Source organism: Canis aureus, chromosome 3, assembly GCF_053574225.1.
Source record: "Canis aureus isolate CA01 chromosome 3, VMU_Caureus_v.1.0, whole genome shotgun sequence".
NCBI classification, from domain to species: Eukaryota; Metazoa; Chordata; class Mammalia; order Carnivora; family Canidae; genus Canis; species Canis aureus.
In genome coordinates this window covers 59,575,399-59,593,360 of record NC_135613.1, presented here as the reverse complement: position 1 = coordinate 59,593,360, position 17,962 = coordinate 59,575,399, and the positions used below count along the sequence as shown (strand labels likewise).

At 38.5% G+C, this 17,962-nt stretch overlaps 2 protein-coding genes across 12 annotated transcripts in view; one reads left to right on the top strand and one right to left on the bottom strand.

The window, feature by feature from the left end:
• The window catches only part of ANGPTL5 (angiopoietin like 5), a 136,760-nt gene that overhangs the window by 45,898 nt on the left and 72,900 nt on the right, over positions 1-17,962 (top strand). The gene's annotated exons all lie outside the window — the stretch shown is intronic.
• The window catches only part of CEP126 (centrosomal protein 126), a 102,448-nt gene that overhangs the window by 30,540 nt on the left and 53,946 nt on the right, over positions 1-17,962 (bottom strand). For all 11 annotated transcript variants that reach the window (XR_013376691.1, XR_013376690.1, XM_077893217.1 and 8 more), the window contains exons 5-6: positions 8,513-8,711; positions 2,015-4,136 (exon numbers count right to left, since the gene is read on the bottom strand). Coding sequence is in view for 9 of the 11 variants with exons in the window: in XM_077893217.1 (XP_077749343.1) it covers positions 2,015-4,136; positions 8,513-8,711 (2,321 nt within the window). In the remaining 2 variants the exon portion in view is untranslated. The remainder of the gene's footprint in view (positions 1-2,014; positions 4,137-8,512; positions 8,712-17,962) is intronic.

Sequence of the window (17,962 nt, the reverse complement as noted above, 5' to 3'; positions counted from 1 at the left end):
GATGTGATATACATATGCACACACATGTATACAATGGAATATTACTCAGCCATGAAAACAATGAAATCTTGCCATTTGCAACCATAGGGGTGGATCTAAAGAGTTTAAGGCTAAACAAAATAAGTCAGTCACAGAAAGACAAATGCCATATGATCCCACAAATATGTAGAATTTCAGAAATATAACAAATGAAGAAAAAAGTGACAAACCAAAAAACAGACTCTTCAACTATAGAGAACAAACTGGTGGGAAGTGGTGTATGTGTGTATATATATATATATACACACACACACATATATATATATACACATTTATTTATGTGTGTATATACATATATACATACAATGGAAATTTTCTCAATCTATATGATGCTTTCATTTTTGGCCGGGAGAAGTGTGAAAATTATAGTTACATTGTAAAATGCATAGATTAAAAGAGAATGAAATATTTATTGAGAAAAATAATTTTTTAAAATCTAGGTTTTTGCAGACTCTTAACTACAGAGAATAAATACACCGAGGGTCATCAGAGGGGAGGTAGATGGCGGATGGGGGGAAGCATGGGATGGGGATGAAGGAGGGAACTTGTGATGAATAAACAATGAGGGCAGCTCGGGTGGCTCAGTGGTTTAGTGCCGCCTCCAGCCCAGGGTGTGATCCTGGAGACCCAGGATCAAGTCCTGCATTGGGCTTCCTGCATGGAGCCTGTTTCTCTCTCTGCCTGTGTCTCTGCCTTTCTCTCTCTCTCTCTGTGTCTCTCATGAATAAATAAAATCTTTAAAAAAAAAAAGAAGAAACAATGAAAAGAAAAACCATCTAGATTTTTGTAGATAAGTACTGAAAGTTTTTAGATTAGAGTCTTTGCATTTAGCTTCCCATCTGCTAATACGACTTAGATCCATTCAATCTGAGAAAAGTGTGGGTGAGTTGTTAAGTGCCAGGACCTGGGGAGACAGTGATAAATTACAACAAAAGCCCCTTGTCCTTAAAATCTCAGTCTAATTAAAGAAGACTTTTTAAAAAGGATTATTTATTTATTTATTCATGAGAGAGACAGAGGCAGAGACACAGGCAAAGGGAGAAGCAGGCTCCATGCAAGGAGCCCGACGTGGGACTTGATCCCGGGTCCCCAGGATCAGGCCCTGGGCTGAAGGTGGCGCTAAACCACTGAGCCACCAGGGCTGCCCTAAAGAAGACTTTGAATATTAAATTTTAAACGAGTTTCCTCTTTACATCATAGTATTCACGCATATCCTTGGTGAAAGAAAAGAATCACTTTACTGATTTTTTTTCCAAGTCGTATCTATTTCTCAATACGCAATTGATTCCTACTGGCAGGGACATTTATGGGCTTCTAGTCCATTCCCTCAGAGGAAGAGCGCTCCATGAGGAGTTACCACTAAGGATAATGGCATACTATAGGGAGCTAATTTTCAACATGCTTAATGGAATGCCATCATTTTTTCTCCATATGAAAACCAACGTACATGTAGGTTTTATAAAAGTAGGGCTGCCACTGTTTTGGAAAGGGAATGGGAGGGTTAGGCACACCTATCATTAGCTTATAACTACCAATTTAATAAACATTTTAGAGAAAAAAGAAAGCATTATAACTACGTTTATTTACATATCTAGAATAATTTAAAAATATTTTTCATTGTGCTTATTTTGACAGAAATTTTGGCTAGAATATTGGGATAATGTCATGACAGAATGATATGGGTTAGGAATCAGACTATTCTTTGTCCTCTCTCTCTTACAGTAACAAGAAAAGTCAGAAAAAAATGGAGGCTGGCAGTTTCTAATTTAGTTGAGCGAAGGTTGGGTGGTTGTCTTGGAAGCTGCAGCTACCTAGAGAAGGATGGAATGTTAGGGGAGAGAAGATTTTGTGCGGCTAAGTCATTACTTAATATTGTATCTACAGGGTGCATGCTGCTCTATTTGAAGAAGAAAAATTTCACAGGAATTAAAACATGGTACAGTTTATCTATACAAGTACGTAAATTTATTCTTACCAGCAGCCTTTTTGTTTTGACCCAGAATATTGTTCCATCTTTTCCACAAGGGGACCGATTCTTCTGGAGCAGTCCTAAGTGTCCCTGTGGGATAGCCTTCTTGGTAAACAGGGCACCTATGGGTGCCGAGTAACATCCCATCGTGTGGGGCCAGCACAGGAGTGCCATTGGGACCATCCATTTGTGCTACAGTTCTGCTCTCAGAAGAACAATACGGTGGAGAAGGCATCACAGGCACAGAGTCAGAACACACACCTGCAGGTGGAAAGCTGCTGTCTGCATTCCACTGATGGAACCTGTGTTCTGTTGGAAGCACATGTTTTGAATGAAAATAGTTATGTGTCATCATGTTCTGAGAGTCTTCAAGTGTTACTGGCCGACTTGGAGACACTTGTGTATTTTTACTGCTCCTACTATCTGACGGAGACTTGGGCGGAGGATGAGGCACAATCAGTCTCCCCTGAGCTTGCAGGTGTGTGCTGGTTCTGCTTGCGGACTGGGGCCGAAGGCCAGTGTCTCTTCTGTCTGCACACACGAAGGCAGACTGCACTTGAGCAGACCTCGCTCTTCTAAGGACTTTGGCACCACCCCTCTGTGGGTTGGCTTTCAGAGCTTTAGAACTACCCCTATGTAAAGGGGGTTGACTCTCTTCTTGTGTTGAGGGTGGCCAGGCTTGTTTAGCCATGTTATAACCCGAAGGCATAACACAGTTCCGAGGTACATGGTCTGTTCCAGGTTCTCCTAAGGCAGCGACACTTTCAGAAGCAGAATAATCCTCCTTGGGCTTCTTCCCATCAGCACAATTTACAGCACAGGCAGGAATTCTAATTATGTGGCTGGCAGCTCCACTTTTAGTCGGACTGTGGAAAGGCTGAGACCACTGTTGGGACAGTTCTATTCTGTTCTTCAGCAAAGTACTATCTGCAGCATTTTTTTCTGTATCTCCAGTTTCATCAAACCACCTCAGTTTTTTAATAGTCTTTGGAATTTCTGTACCTTTTTCTTTTGTTAATTCAATACTGTCTCTGATAGCTGCTGCTTTGTGATTTCCTAACTTAAGGCTTTGGTTTATGACTAGTGCCTTCAAACAATTATGTTCATATTTAGATTCTTTTTTTAAAATACTTTTAAGAAACCTCACACCATTTTTCTCATGAATGCTGTATTTCATTTTCTTGTACTGACTGACTAAGTCACAGTTAGAAATTACATTAGACACTAATGTTGATGTTTGGGCAATTTTGTGTTTTTTATCATTTGAACCAGAGTTGTGAGGTATATAGGCAGCTTGAAAATCATCTGAAAACAAAGGCAACTCTTCCTTACTACAATTAAAATATTTTAAATTCTCATCTTTAATATCTGTCAATTCTCTTAACTTATCAGAACACTGCATTGGGTCCATTTCTTTTATATGTAGATTGCTCTTTTGTAAGGGCCTAGCTGACTGTGTATTATATGGCAGAACCATACGTGTTGCTATAGGTACAAATGAAGTAGTTCTACTTTCTTGTCTTGATTCAGAATTGTTCCCTTGGTCTGAAAACGTAGCTATTTCCCGTGTTGGAGAATCTGGAGTGGTCCAGACTCTGCTGAATTTAAATGCTGGGCTCTCAGTAACAAATGGTCTCTCCCTTTTGAATGTTCCAGAAGAGGAGTCAGTTCTCATTAGGTTACTTTCAGAGACCTCTTTGCTTTTTCCATCTTGTACAACTATAGGTGGACTACTCATGAAGGCTACTGAATTATTAGCACTACTTGTGACTCTTTCCACAGGTGGATTTTGCTCTTTACCATTAAAATATTCACAAGAAGGTAGAACATTAGGTTTACTTAAAATATCTGAGAGATGTGTCACAGTCTGAGTATTTGGATCATTTACATTTATGAGCCAATTATTTATATGCTGAGTTTTAGAGAATGACAGTTTATCTTCATCAAAGCAGCTTAGATTAGTTGATTGCAGATTTACTGATTTGAGAGAAATAGAATTCTTCTGGTTTGATGTGGAAGGCTCCTTGTTAAGTGTTAAATATATTTCTTCACGTTCCCCAGCCTCAAGACTGTCTATACTTGAGAGAGTTTCAGAATTTGTTATTTGATTAACTTCATCACAAAATTTCTGAAAGAAAAAAAAAGAACATTGTTATATAGCTTGGAACTTTTTAAACACCAAAATTAATGATTCAACACACTACTGAGCCCTATTGTCCTTGGCATAGAAAATAGAGTAATACGGCTATAAATAGCATAAATATTTAACTAATCTTTATCCTTGGAGTCGTCCTTACAGTGAAAAAGAGGGAGCCAACAAAGACTTATACTAAAGTGTGTTTGCTTTAATTTCTACACCTAAAGCAACTACCTAATTATTCTAGCCACGGGGATAGCTTAGAAAAAAATTTTGCTATTGATATTCCATTTGGCCTATTGAGTTTCCCGAAGGTTTTATAACAGTATATGAAATTCTGAAAAATAGTTATTTACAAAGGGTATTTTTCCCCTGAAAGTTTCACTGGACTTGAATGAGGCTCCTGAAAGCTCTGTGCCCCTAATGTGAGTATCCTGTTGGTAGGGCTTCATCTTCAGATAGCAGGTGATCTTGTGGCCTACACGGTAGGGTTCACAGGAAGAGTTTTGTAGAAATAACTGTACCTGGGTCCTGATGATTTAATATTTGGATGGGGTCCACGTATTGACTTTTATTTTAAAGTTCCCCAGGAAATTCTAATGTGGATGTAGAATTGACAATTATTGATTTTAATGAGTCCTCTTTTTAGATTTAGAACAGCAATAATTTCTATGAATTTCATAGACATTCTCATCACTATTTCAATGAAATTTCATGGAACTTATAAGTCTTTAATAAAATTTCATGATCATTTCAAAGTGTGGTATATGTTTAAAAATATTTCTAATTTCTCACATATACCTAGAATGCATTGATGTGTAGCACATATAAATAAATATATTCAAGAGGATTTTATTTATTTATTTATTTATTTATTTATTTATTTATTTATTTATTTAAAATATTTTATTTACTTATTCATGATAGACATAGAGAGAGAGAGAGAGAGAGAGAGAGAGAGGCAGAGACACAGGCAGAGGGAGAAGCAGGCTCCATGCCAGGAGCCCAACGTGGGATTCGATTCTGGGACTCCAGGATCGTGCCCCGGGGCTAAAGGCAGGCACCAAACCGCTGAGCCATCCAGGGAGTCCCGCAAGAGGATTTTAGATTGTAAGTCTTGTCAAAAGTGAAATGGACTCAAAAAGAAGGAAATTACTGTCCCTTAAGATTTTTCACAAATTTTAGAAAATTTAAATATTCTGATACTAAACAAAAATGTATGATTTTTCTAGCTCATTAAATAAATGAAGAAATCTAGGAAATCAATTACAGAATAAAAATATTTTAGTTTGTATAGTTAATGCCTATTGATATATTACCACAAAATAAGTTTTGAAAATGATTCACAAGAGTTTGATATTCCTAGCATTTACCTCCTACTTATCACATCAGTACTCTTGTGTCTTTTTTTTTTTTTTAAAGTGATGGTTACTCAGTCTAATCAGGAGAACAAAACAGAGCACACTGCCCATGCCTGTTTCTACAGCTGAGCTGCTATAATAGAAAATCATAAGGAAGCCCTCAAAGGCTTCCTTTGAGATTACATCTAATGAAATGTAGAAATCTGGGTTTGAGGGTCTTTCTAGATGTATGTGTGATATCCATGGCTCTAAGATTTCTGTTGTCACAGGTCTGTGATGGCCTCATACCCCTAAGCACCTGAAAAGTAGTTTAGCAACTTCTGATTTCACTAAACTATATTTTTCCCTCAGATTTCTTCTCCTCAGTAAGAAATGAAACATTATATTCAGCTTCAACTTTTGCTTATAAGTTATGGCTATACAAACTGTACTAGTTTATACTTTTAGCATTTCAGTTTTAAAATCAATGTGATTGAGGTAAACTTATCTATCAAATGAACCCATTTTAAATGCATAATGGATTTTGACAAATTTTTCAGCCTTATCCACCATATCAAACAATCCAGAGAAACTTTCCATCTGCTGGAAGTCCACATCTACCCACCACTACCACTAATCTGCTATCACTACAGATCTGAGTTTTCATCTGCTAATATTTTCCTTCTAGAAAAATGGAAAACTTCTAGGTGCATTTCTTAGAGTATAGATGATGATGGTGTTCAGCTCGTGTTTGTTTGAAGATGACTATTTTGCCTTTATACCAGAACGATATTGCTAGCTGGATACAGAATTCTAGGTTGTAAGTTTTCTTTAAAAAAGAATTTAAAATGCTTCACTGTCTTCTGGCCTGAAGTTCATGTGGTCTGTCTTATCTTTGTTCACCCACATTGATCTCTTTTCCCCCCTAGATTATTTTCTCAAAGTAATTTTTAAAATTTGGGTGTATTTGGCACACAATGTCACGTTAGTTTCAGGTGTACGACACAGTATGCTGTGCCCAGCACAAGTGTGGCTTCATCTGTCCCCATACACATCTGGCACATATGCATCCTTGGCAGGGTGGGTGCACACATACATGTGTGCATATTTATTCTTCTTGGAGCTTGTTGGATCTATGCACTTTTAGTTTCACCAACTTTGAAACATTTTCAGGCATTATTTCTTTAAATACCCTGGGATTTTAATTAAATGTATGTTAGACTGCTTGATATTGTCTCACAGGTTACTAGCATTCTGTTCATTTTTTTCCAGTCTTTTTTCTCACAATGTTTCACTCTGGATGATTTCTACTGCCATGTCTCAAGTCCAGTAGTTTGTTTGTTTCTTTTCTTTCCTTATCTTCCTTCCTTCCTTCCTTCCTTCCTTCCTTCCTTCCTTCCTTCCTTCCTTCCTTCCTTCCTTCCTTCCTTCCCCTCTCTTTCTTTCTCTCCTCTTTCTTTCTTCCTTTCTTTTCTTTTCTTTTTTTCTCTTCTTTTCTTTCTTTCTTTCTTTCTTTCTTTCTTTCTTTCTTTCTTTCTTTCTTTTCCTTCCTTCCTTCCTTCCTTCCTTCCTTCCTTCCTTCCTTCCTTCCTTCTTTCTTTCTTTCTTCTTTCTTCTTTCTTTCCTTTCTTTTCTTTCTTTCTTTCTTTCTTTCTTTCTTTCTTTCTTTCTTTCTTTCTTTCCTTCCTTCCTTCCTTCCTTCCTTCCTTCCTTCCTTCCTTCCTTCTTTCTTTCTCTTTCTTTCTTTCTTTCTTTCTTTCTTTCTTTCTTTTCTTTTCTTTTCTTTTCTTTTCTTTTCTTTTCTTTTCTTTTCTTTTCTTTTCTTTTCTTTTCTTTCTTCATAATGCCTGGACCATTAAGTCCATCCAGTGAAATTTTCATTTTGCATATTTTCCAGATCTAGGTCTACTTGGTTCTTTTAAAAATACCTTTTTCAATAGATTCATTTTTTACTTTAATTCCTTGAAAATATTTCTAAAAATAGTTGTAAATTCCTGGCCTGTTAATCCTTTCATCTCTGCCCTTGTGTGTATGATTATATTGACTAATTTTTCTCCTGGTTATGGGTCCTATTTTCCTGCTTTTCAACATGTCTAGTAACTTTTGGTTGACTATTGGACATTATAAACATTATGTTATCTGTCTAGATTTTAGTCTATAAGAGAGTGTTAAGGTTTTTTTGACAAGCAGTTGGTTATCTGTGTATTTTGAGGCTTGTCCAAAGAATATGTTCAGGTGAAAACCTATGTGATTATAGGGCTTATCTCATTTGTTTTCCTTTTTTAAAGATCATACCTGATATTTGCCTATTGTCTAATGTCTAAAAACAGTTGTTTATTATATTTTATTCAGAATTATGGTTGTTTATTGCAGGTAGGTATTTCATCACAGCCAGAAGAAGCCTCCTGCTTTCCTTTTTTTAAAGCCTTGTCATTATTACTTAGTTATTGGATAAATCAGGCCAAGATTATCAATTTAATCTTGATACCAGCCTACTAAAAATATCATAAATGTGTATAATTACTTGTGAAAAACAAAGTGCATGAATATATCAGGAAAATCAGCTGAAATCCATACTCATTTGTGTGGGGGGAACCAAGTGAATGCATGACCAGAGATAGAACAGAAATGCCATTTCTAGCTAATTGTGACATATTTTCATTAAGAAACTAATGTCCATATGTATTATAATTTTCAGGATGCTCTTTGTAATCCAGTCTCTAACAATGATACTTTTATTACATTGTACTTTTACATAGCTTTCATATTTGATCAGAAAATAACATTCGTAGAGCATATTTTTCCAAATATGAGAGACGGAAAAAGAATAGAGAAAGCAAAGTGAAAAATGAGCAAAAGGCAGAAAAATCTAAACACTTATTTCTGTAATATCTGTGATGAATTTTGTTAACTCATTCACATCCTATCCTTGGTTAATGGCATACTTTTCTTTGGTGTAGAACACTGCAGAGATGGGACAGAATTATTACTAGATACTAAAATATTAACATATTTATAGTTTCATACTTGCAAACTGCTTAGATGCTGATCTTCTAGGAGTTTCTGAGTTTCTTCCAGTTTAAGCTGGAACGCATCTTTGTTAGTAGCCAAGTTTGCCCTGTTGTTTTCCTTCATTTCTTTATCACAATTGATTTTGGATAAGAGATGTTTCTGATGCTTGTGACCATTTTTTGACAATGATGAAGGCAAGGCATTATCTATAGCTCTGTGAATCATACATAAAAAATATTTAGTACATTTAAATAAAGTTAACCTCTATATAAATGATACATTTATGGTGTGTGTGTGTGTGTGTGTGTGTGTTGAGATAATCACATTTAAGGATACTGGAATGGGAATTTAAGGCAGTCAATAGTAGAATCCAAATGGTTGTGGTATTTTAGTGCCAGTAAAGCACTCCACCTTCATGTAGGAATACCCAATTTTTCATGGCTTTGATTATAAAATCCCATTTCTCTGTTGTTTGGGACGGATATAGAAGGAGTTCCTGTAGACATGTAGAATCAGTCCTTAGTTCTATAAGAGCATTTCTATCTGTATAAAATGTGCTGCATTCCCCTTTGTTCTGAGTTGATGTTATAGCTAGTAGGTATTCCTATAGCCCAATTACAGTTGGTTGGAGATTCAAGCAGATAGAAAATATGAAAATTGCCTGTTGGGGCAGGCAGGAATTTCCATCCTACTTTACTAGATTTAGAAGCCTGGATCTTACTCACTGGAGGAGAATATACACACTTGTTTTCAGTGTATCACAAATACAAGCATGTTTTTCATGCCACAGAAGGGGTATCTGTAGTGCAGAGTCTGCTTTTAGTATGTAAAGTGCCACCCACAGATATCAGCGGGTGACATCATTTTCTATTAGAATTCTGCATCTTCTGGAAACTTAGCAAGTTTTATTTTAGCAGATGTACAAAGTGAAAAACAAAGAACAAAGGAGCACTGTTTTGGGGGAGGGCAAGGAAGTATATCAAACAGCTGACTGTGGCTGCACTACAGCCAGTTGTGTGAATCCCAAGGGCATTTAGTCCCAATTCATTTCAATGATTCCTAATTTAATGCGGATAAAAATGTTTGGAGGATACATGGCCACATATAACATATACCTATCTCCAATACACATATATATCTTTATCTAGACAAACTGGCTTACTCAAGGTCAATGATTACTAGATTCCAGCCTATCCTTTTGTGACCACAGGGAGGACATGGACAGCCAGAAGGTATTTAACACAAGTTCCTGAGTGCTGAGAGTGTTTTTCTCCCGTCCTTTTAGGCTTTCCTACTCTCACACATTCCTTCCCCTTCAGTCACCCTTCCCAAACAAAATATTGCTAAACCTACAAAATATCTAATAAACTCAATGTATTTACCTTTAAAGTTGACGTCTCTCAACTTTTTCTTCTCTATTTCTTTCTTCTCTAGTCCACTTGCTTCTCTTCTCTTCTCTACTTTCTTCCCCCAGTGAGGAGGATTGAGGGTATGAGCAGGAGTAAAGGGAACTGGGCGAGTAGGAAGACAGGGGGAGGAACGCACCAGGGGAAAGGAGGACAAAGCAGGACAGACTCCACAGGGGGCGGAACGCAGAGGACAGGAAAGGAGAGGGCTGAGGGAAGGAGGCCCGGGTGGAGAGTTAGGGGAGGAGGGTACAGATGAGGAAAGAGCAGGTGAAGAGGAAGAGAACTGCACAGGAGATGAAGGAGATGTGGCAGGAGAGGCTGAGGAAGATGAAGAGCATGGGGAGTAACAGGGAGGAGGGCGAGTGGGAACAAAGGCAGGAGGATGGTCTACAAAGGCCTGGGGCAGATCAGACCATGTGGTGGCTTGGGGAACGGACCACTGGACTGACCGTAAAGGGCCTAGGGGAGCAAGACGTTCAGGCAGCGGACTGATGTGAGGATTGGGGACTGGTTGGTGAGGGGGCTGACTGGAGAGACAGGGAGGCTTCAAGACAGGGAGAGCTTCCCAAGGGGCCGTGGAAACAACCAGTCGAGCTGGAAGGGAACGGTGGACCAGGGCAGGCATGAGAGGTGCTGGAGTCCAACGCTGTGGAGGGAAATGCTGGGGTCTGAAAGGTTTGTAAAAGAACTTGCTTTGTGCATTAGGATGAGGGATGACTGTGGAACTTTGGGCTGGGTGGGGTGGATGGTCAGGTGTGCCAGAAAGAAGTGGGGCTGCTAGATGGTGGAAAGTGCTGGAAAAGCTAGGAGTCACTGGGGCTGGGGACGGAGGGAGATGTTTGACTGGGCAGGACAGGAACGGGGCTGGTAAAGAGGTCTTTGGAAGAGCAGAGGGGACAGCTGGACAGACAGGCAGGGCTCGGGGCTGGTGGAACGGCAGGGGGCCCCCTGGAGGAGACAGCTGATCAGCTAAGTGGGGATAAGGTGTGGAGACAGCTGGACTGGCAGGGATGGATCTGCACAGGTGGAAAAGCATTTGGACAGGCAGGTAGACAGCCTCATTAAGATGCTCTTTTTGTTGCAACATTTATTAGGTTGCCTCTAGGCTTTTGATTCATATTATATTTTTGTCCTGAGGGTCCACACATGATGTTCTTCTGATCAGTGTTGAGAAACGTATGTAGCTTATTCACATTCCCCTTTTCTCATTCCTTTTAAGAATATTTTCACCATTTAGAAGTCTGATAGTCATGCAGATAATGAACATGGGCTAGAAAATGTGGTTCAAATGACTGGTACAAAGGGAAAATAGAGATCAAATAGACCACTACTTAGCTCTGGCCAGATTTCTCAGGGTTGCATGTGGTTCACAATTGACTATGTCACCACAAATACATGGATATTGGAGATAGATATCTGATAACATCATTTTAAAGTATAAAAATTTAATATGGAGGGAAATATAATTTCTTTTACCTTACATCTTTTGGAAGGGTGACATATGTTATCTTTGTGATAAGGATTCAGTTGCGCCGGAAGGCTGATTACTTGTATTTTTAATGTTAGTCCCTTATTAATATTCTTTCTTTTCCTTATTAATATTCTTATATCTCATTATTTCCTGAGGCAACTTCCATTTTCATATGGATATATTCTCCGATTGTTCTTGAAGCTTTAGCATTGAATGCCCTCTAGTTTTTCATAATAATTTTTTGCCTTTAGATGATCACATTACCAACATCTTAAATTATTTTTATCTGCCAGTAATATTTTCCACATTAGAACAATTGTTTATGAGTACTGATAGAATCAAGTACTTTGAATTCTTCCTGTTTCCTGGCATTACTTTATTCCTTAACACATTTTAGGTTTATATTCCACATATACTGGATTTTTTAATGTGACAATAGGTTATCAATATTTGTAGCTTAATCATATTTTCAATAAATAGTATATGTATTTCTATTAACCTAACACCAGATCCTTAATATTCTAATATTTCATATTTGTATAGCATTATAATTGTATAATTTATGAGGCATTTTCACACACATTATTTAATACTGTTAGTTATTTGTGGAAAGAAATTCAACTTTTTAATAAGTAAGCCATAGTGTTCCCTCTGTAAATTGTATACATTCACTGTTTTCCAAATAGGTAACATATATGTGTGTGTGTATATATATACAGATAGGTGTAGATAGTCATAGTCAAAATAGTGCATTACAATGATGAATGAAAACTAGTACTCTAATTTAGAATGGAGATCATCTCTCATAAAACAAAAATGATGTATGTTATTTAGTGGTCCTAGCACAGATTTGGTATGATGCTAACTCTATGTTTGTGTGCTACAAGGGAATCGAAGTTGTTCTGACATTTCATCTCTTCTAAGACTTTAAGGAATTGTACAGTGTTGAATAAAAAATAGTCTATCCTTTCATTCCTAGCACTAGCGACCTTTTTAAATTGAAAATATCTGATAACACAAAGGATAACAATTGATATGCAGAAAGAGAAACCGTGAGTTAGGAAAGACTGTCCTCAAACATGCACATTACTTTTATAGGAAATGATTTGGGATTTTTATTACTCTAAACTCCCCTCTCTAGATGTCTGCCATCTTCCCTCATCCCCAGAGTGCTCTATAATCGTACTGTCCTCCCTGGACTTGTACTCGCCCCTGGCTGCTGCTTTCTGGCTGCTGCTCCTGCGGCTTCCAGGTGCTGTTGCTCGTGACTAACTAGCTGACCTAGTAACTGTGAGAACAGACACTTGTTGGCTGCTGTCCTTCTGACTCTCACTCCCTTGGTTTGCATGTCATTGTGCTTTTCTGGTTACTTTCCTGCTTTTCCAGTCATTCCTTCTCAGGTTTTTTCTCAAGCCCCCTTTCTTTGCTTATCCTTTATATGCTGGAATTTCTTTTTTTATAGTAAACTTTAAAGACTTTATTTCAACTTCATTCACTTACATTTCTTGGAACAGGAATATATACATTATTCACCAATAAATGCTTAATGCTTTAAATTTACAATTGCTCTATTTATAGAAACTTGAAAATTATTCCAATTAAATGAAAAAAAGGTAAAAAATTTTCTTTTGTTCTTGTAAGTTAAAATGTATTTTTTTAATATATATTTTTTATTGGAGTTCGATTTGACAACATATAACACCCAGTGCTTATCCCGCCAAGTGCCCCCCCTCAGTGCCCATCACCCAGTTACCCCAACCCCCTGCCCACCTACCTCCCTTTCCACTACCCCTTGTTCGTTTCCCAGAGTTAGGTGTCTCTCATGTTCTGTCACCCTAAGTTTTCCCACTCATTTTCTCTCCGTGAAAAGTATTTTAAAATGACATTAAATTTTTTTTTAATTTTTAAAGATTTTATTTATTTATTCATGACAGACACACACACACACAGAGGCAGAGACACAGGCAGAGGGAGAAACAGGCTCCATCCCGGCAGCCTAATGTAGGACTCGATCCTGGGACCCCAGGATCACGCTCTGGGCCGAAGGCGGCACTAAACCACTGAGCCACCCGGGCTGCCCTAAAATGACATTTTTATAGCAGCCAAAACCTTTAACCTCAAATTGAGAACTCAAGTCTCATAAGCAGAACATAAGGGCCACATTCTAACTTAATTATCTTGATTATTAATAGTGGGGAAAACTCGGTGGCTCCTAAATAGGGCAAGGCAGACTGACTGACAACTAGTATGGGTTTCCTTCTGGGCAATCAGAACTCCATCCCTCATCATTATTTTCATTTTATTGTAACATACAACTGCTGCAACTTAAAAAAAAAGTTTAAATGGATTTTCAGTATTTATTAATGGTGATGCTTGCTAAGATTTAAGAATCCCAAAATTGAGAGTCAGAAAGTGACCCACAATTTAAAAAAAATTCTGGGACTGACTCCTACACAGTGTAATCTAGTGTTTTTGAATTAGATGATACTTTCTCACAGAACACCTCATTAAATGTTTGGTAAACACTCTGCAATCACAAGTGCTGGGAGACTAAGTTCTAAATAGAATGAATATGACTTTCTTAACCTGACCCTACAAGACAGATCTCAAGCATAACCAAGATTAGGAATGCAATCTGTTGGTCCTCATTCCCTTAGGAGAAGCTCATCTATATGGACCTTGGTACTTTGCTTCCAAAATCTAGAAAGTAGCTCAACACTGAAATAGACTCCTGTTTGGTAAGTGATCTGTCAAATGTACTTGTAAAACTAAAAAAAAAACTTTTCAAAAGGTCAAAAGATACAGAATTATTTTATCTCCTTATGCCAAGTAATTCTGTTAAAAAGATACTGACTGAACTCCAGTTTTAATTTGTAAAGTTTTGGTGTAAAAGCTAATGTACTGAAATCCAGTAAGGTTTTGAATTTTCATGTATATTAACAAAATAACTATTCATTTTGGTGAGTTTTTATAAGGTGTACTCTGGACCTGAAGAATCACTTTTTTTATTATGTTGGAATTTTTGAGAGTTATGTGACCATCTTCTTTGCTTATCTACCCATACTCTGTGTAATCTATAGACTGGATAAATCATAGATGGGTTATATGAAGATGCAGTTACTCTCTTATATTGGACATGTCTCTCCCATGGACCTAGGCATTATCAATATGGAGCCATTACTGGGAATATTGGTTCCTGTTTGGAACACGGGCTTTCTAGGCAGAGTGGCTCTCCAACCACCCTTGTGCTCCTGTCTCCTCCCAGCTGAGCTGTCATGTGTGGGGAGAGGGGCAGAGCAGACTGGCTGTTTTGTGGTCTGCCATGAGGACTCCTCCTATTGAAGAATGTTGCCTATTTCCATGAAATGTTTTCCGTCCTCTAACTGAAGCCCAACATGGCTTGCTGTAGACACAGTTTCACTGTTTAACTCAACTCACGAACCATGTCTTTAACTTCATCCATTCATTGGCAATGATCGTATCTACATCTGTGGCTGAGAGTTCTTGGCATGAGAAGTTAGATCGGGGATATCCCGTAAGGGTCTCAAACTTACAACTTGTTATCCTCTTGCCAGTTACTCTTTCCTTCAAACCTCTTCTTCCCTGATAGTTCTCACATTTCACTACCTGTTAACTGACCAGCCCTAATCTCCAGTCATGCTTCACTCCTGAACACCTCCCTGTTCTTAAAGTTACCAAATCATGTTGATTCCACCTCCTAAACAGCTCTCAAGAAATCTTCATTTTTAGTAACTGAAGTATCACTTCAGCTGATTTTCTCACTGTTACCCGGACCCTACTCATTCTGGCCGTATTTCTAAAGTATAAATGTTGAATGCTTGCTTCAGTAATTATTTTTAGGACAAACTCCTTAACAAGGCTCTTCATGAGTTAACTCACAGCTTCCTTTCCAGCCAACCTGTCTGCTCACTGCTCCCCTTCACACTGCACACTGGCAGGACGGAGCTCCATTTAGCACCCTCATACCTTTTCACTACCTGCTCCCCTGTCTGGAGTTCTCTCTTGGTGTTTGTCTCTGATGGATATCCTCCTGGTCTATTGAGCTTCAAGTCAAATTCATACTCTCCAGGAATATATTTACTGAATGCTTCCAACATGCATACACTGAGCCAGTAATGACAGGGAACACCTGAGTGTGTACAATTTAGCCACTGGTCTCCAGAATATCAGGCTGGTTGGGGAGACATCACCACATATAAACTTTCAAGTGTATTTCTATAGCTTTGATCTCTCATTTCATTTTAGGTCCAATTGTTTTTATGCACTTCTATTTGGATATTTATCCCCTCAATTCAGATGCCTAAAATGAAATTTAGCAATATCTTGTCAAACTTATAGTGTTTTAAAGTCAACAAATTCCCTCAATCATCAAGACTCAAAATTCAGCTTCTTTTGATCTTTTTGCTTTCTTCATTTTCTTTATCTCACCATACACCAAATTCATAGTCTAATTTCCATAATCTATTTCTATGAAATGTCTTTTCTTCCCATCTTTATTTTTGACTTCACTACTATTACCCTTTTCACATTAGTCCTCTTAAATTCATGGCTGGATACCTCCTCACTTTCCTGCCACTAATCCCTCCATGTTCCAAGTTTTATACTTCTATCGGGTCAACAGTCTTCACTCCTCTTTCTTATGTCACTTCTCTGTGCTACAAAAATGCTTTTGCACCCCTTTCTTCTCTCATCCTTTCCTTCTAACCACTCAAAATATTTTTACTCCTTCACAGACTTATCATTTCCTCACTGTGTACAATAGTACTGTTCAGGTGTGCGCACTAATGCCTAGCCTCCCAAAGTTCTCCCATTCTCCTCTTGTCCTCTTGCCTTCCATTTCATTCTATCCTTTTCTTTCTCCAACATTCACACCAATTATCTTTCTACAATGACAAAGAGGGTTATGAGTCCCTGATTAAAAATCTCCACTGCTTTTCTACTAGTTATAGAATGAGCTCCAAACGTCCCAGCTAGACCTAAAAACATTTCCCATGGATCTCCATCTACATTTCTCGATTACCTCCTGTCTTACTAGCTACACATCCCACAGCCCTGCCTTTTACAACAGTGGAGGCCTGGACATGCTAACTTCATGTACGCTTCTTCATTAGACAACTGGTACTCATCCTGCAAGCCTCTTTCCAACTTTACATTTCTGTCATGGTATTATACGTGCACTACAATGTGACTGCAGACCTTTCCTGAGCAGAGAACTGGGGCATAGGGTGAGCTATGCCAATCACGGTCAGGCTCACAGTAGGTACAGAAGACACTGGACGTGGTTTCCCTCCTCTACCTTTCTGGACTGCAGTTCTGTCACTCATCAGTTTGATGTCCTCCTTTCTGGCTATTGTTCTATCACTCTTTTCCTTTCAGAGATCAGCTCTTATCTTCACTTTCTCACTCTCCATTTCTTTTCAACTCATGGCAATCTCTTTTCTGTCCCCATCCCATCACTGACACCACTCTGACAAAAGTCATCAGTGCAACTTGTTTATTGTGAAATATTGGGGACAAATGGCCTCTGTAGTGGATACTCTCTCTTCTCCACATTCACTTTCCATGCTGCTCCACTTGTCTCTGCTTGGTGGAGACTAATAGATCCTTTGCCTTTTGACTTATGGCTCAGTTTGGCCAGTGGAAGGCACTAGAAAGAGATGGAGTGACAGAAGAAAGAAGTTTCTGGCAATTATTCTTCTAGCTCCCCTACTGCTGGGCATGGGTTAGCAGTGGCAGTGTTCCTCCACAGATGACCATGGGTTCTGTCTGCAGCCCTCTTCTGTGGCTACATGTCTATCCAGGTCAAGTCTGTGGATAACATCGATTCTCTCATTGTCAGTCCTTGGGGTGTTTCCCCATCCTTTGCTAGCTTTCCACTTCCTTTATTAACCCCTCTTCAACCACCCCTTTTAAATGTGCCACCTGTTTCAGGCCAGGACAACCACTTGTGTTGCCAATTCTCTGAAACCCATTTCATCTCTATTAACTGTTTTTTCTTTTTTTTTTCAGGGAACTTTGTATGTCTCTAGTCTCCATGTTACAAGCCTCTCCTAGTCCTGTATAAACCACTCCACTCCTATCTGTAGGCTTCTTTTTCTTCTACTTCCTTAACTGTTGTTTCAGCACCCTATCCTACACCTGCCACCATACCTTCTCCATGGCTACATCTTTCTCTAGAGCTCTCAACTAATAATTTCAATGACATATATTGAAATAGACTTCTGTTTTGTTCTCTTTCAATTCACTATTCACATTTGTTCACAGTAGATGGGAATGACATATTAAAAAAGAAAAGCTGATCTTACCACCCATCTGCTTCAGATCCTTCATTGACTCCAGTTGAGCTCTCAGGATAAAGTTTATACTCCTTAGCTACAGGTGCATCTAGCTCTCCAATCTCCGGTCTAGCCAAGCTACCAACACTGTGCACACTTCTACTCCTAGAACACCCTGTTCCTTCCGTCACCCTTGGCCCTTGCACACGCCCATCCCTCTGTCTGGAGTCCTAAGGCTCACTTGTTTCATAACTAAGTCCTTCAAAGCCCTGTTGAAGAATATTCTATT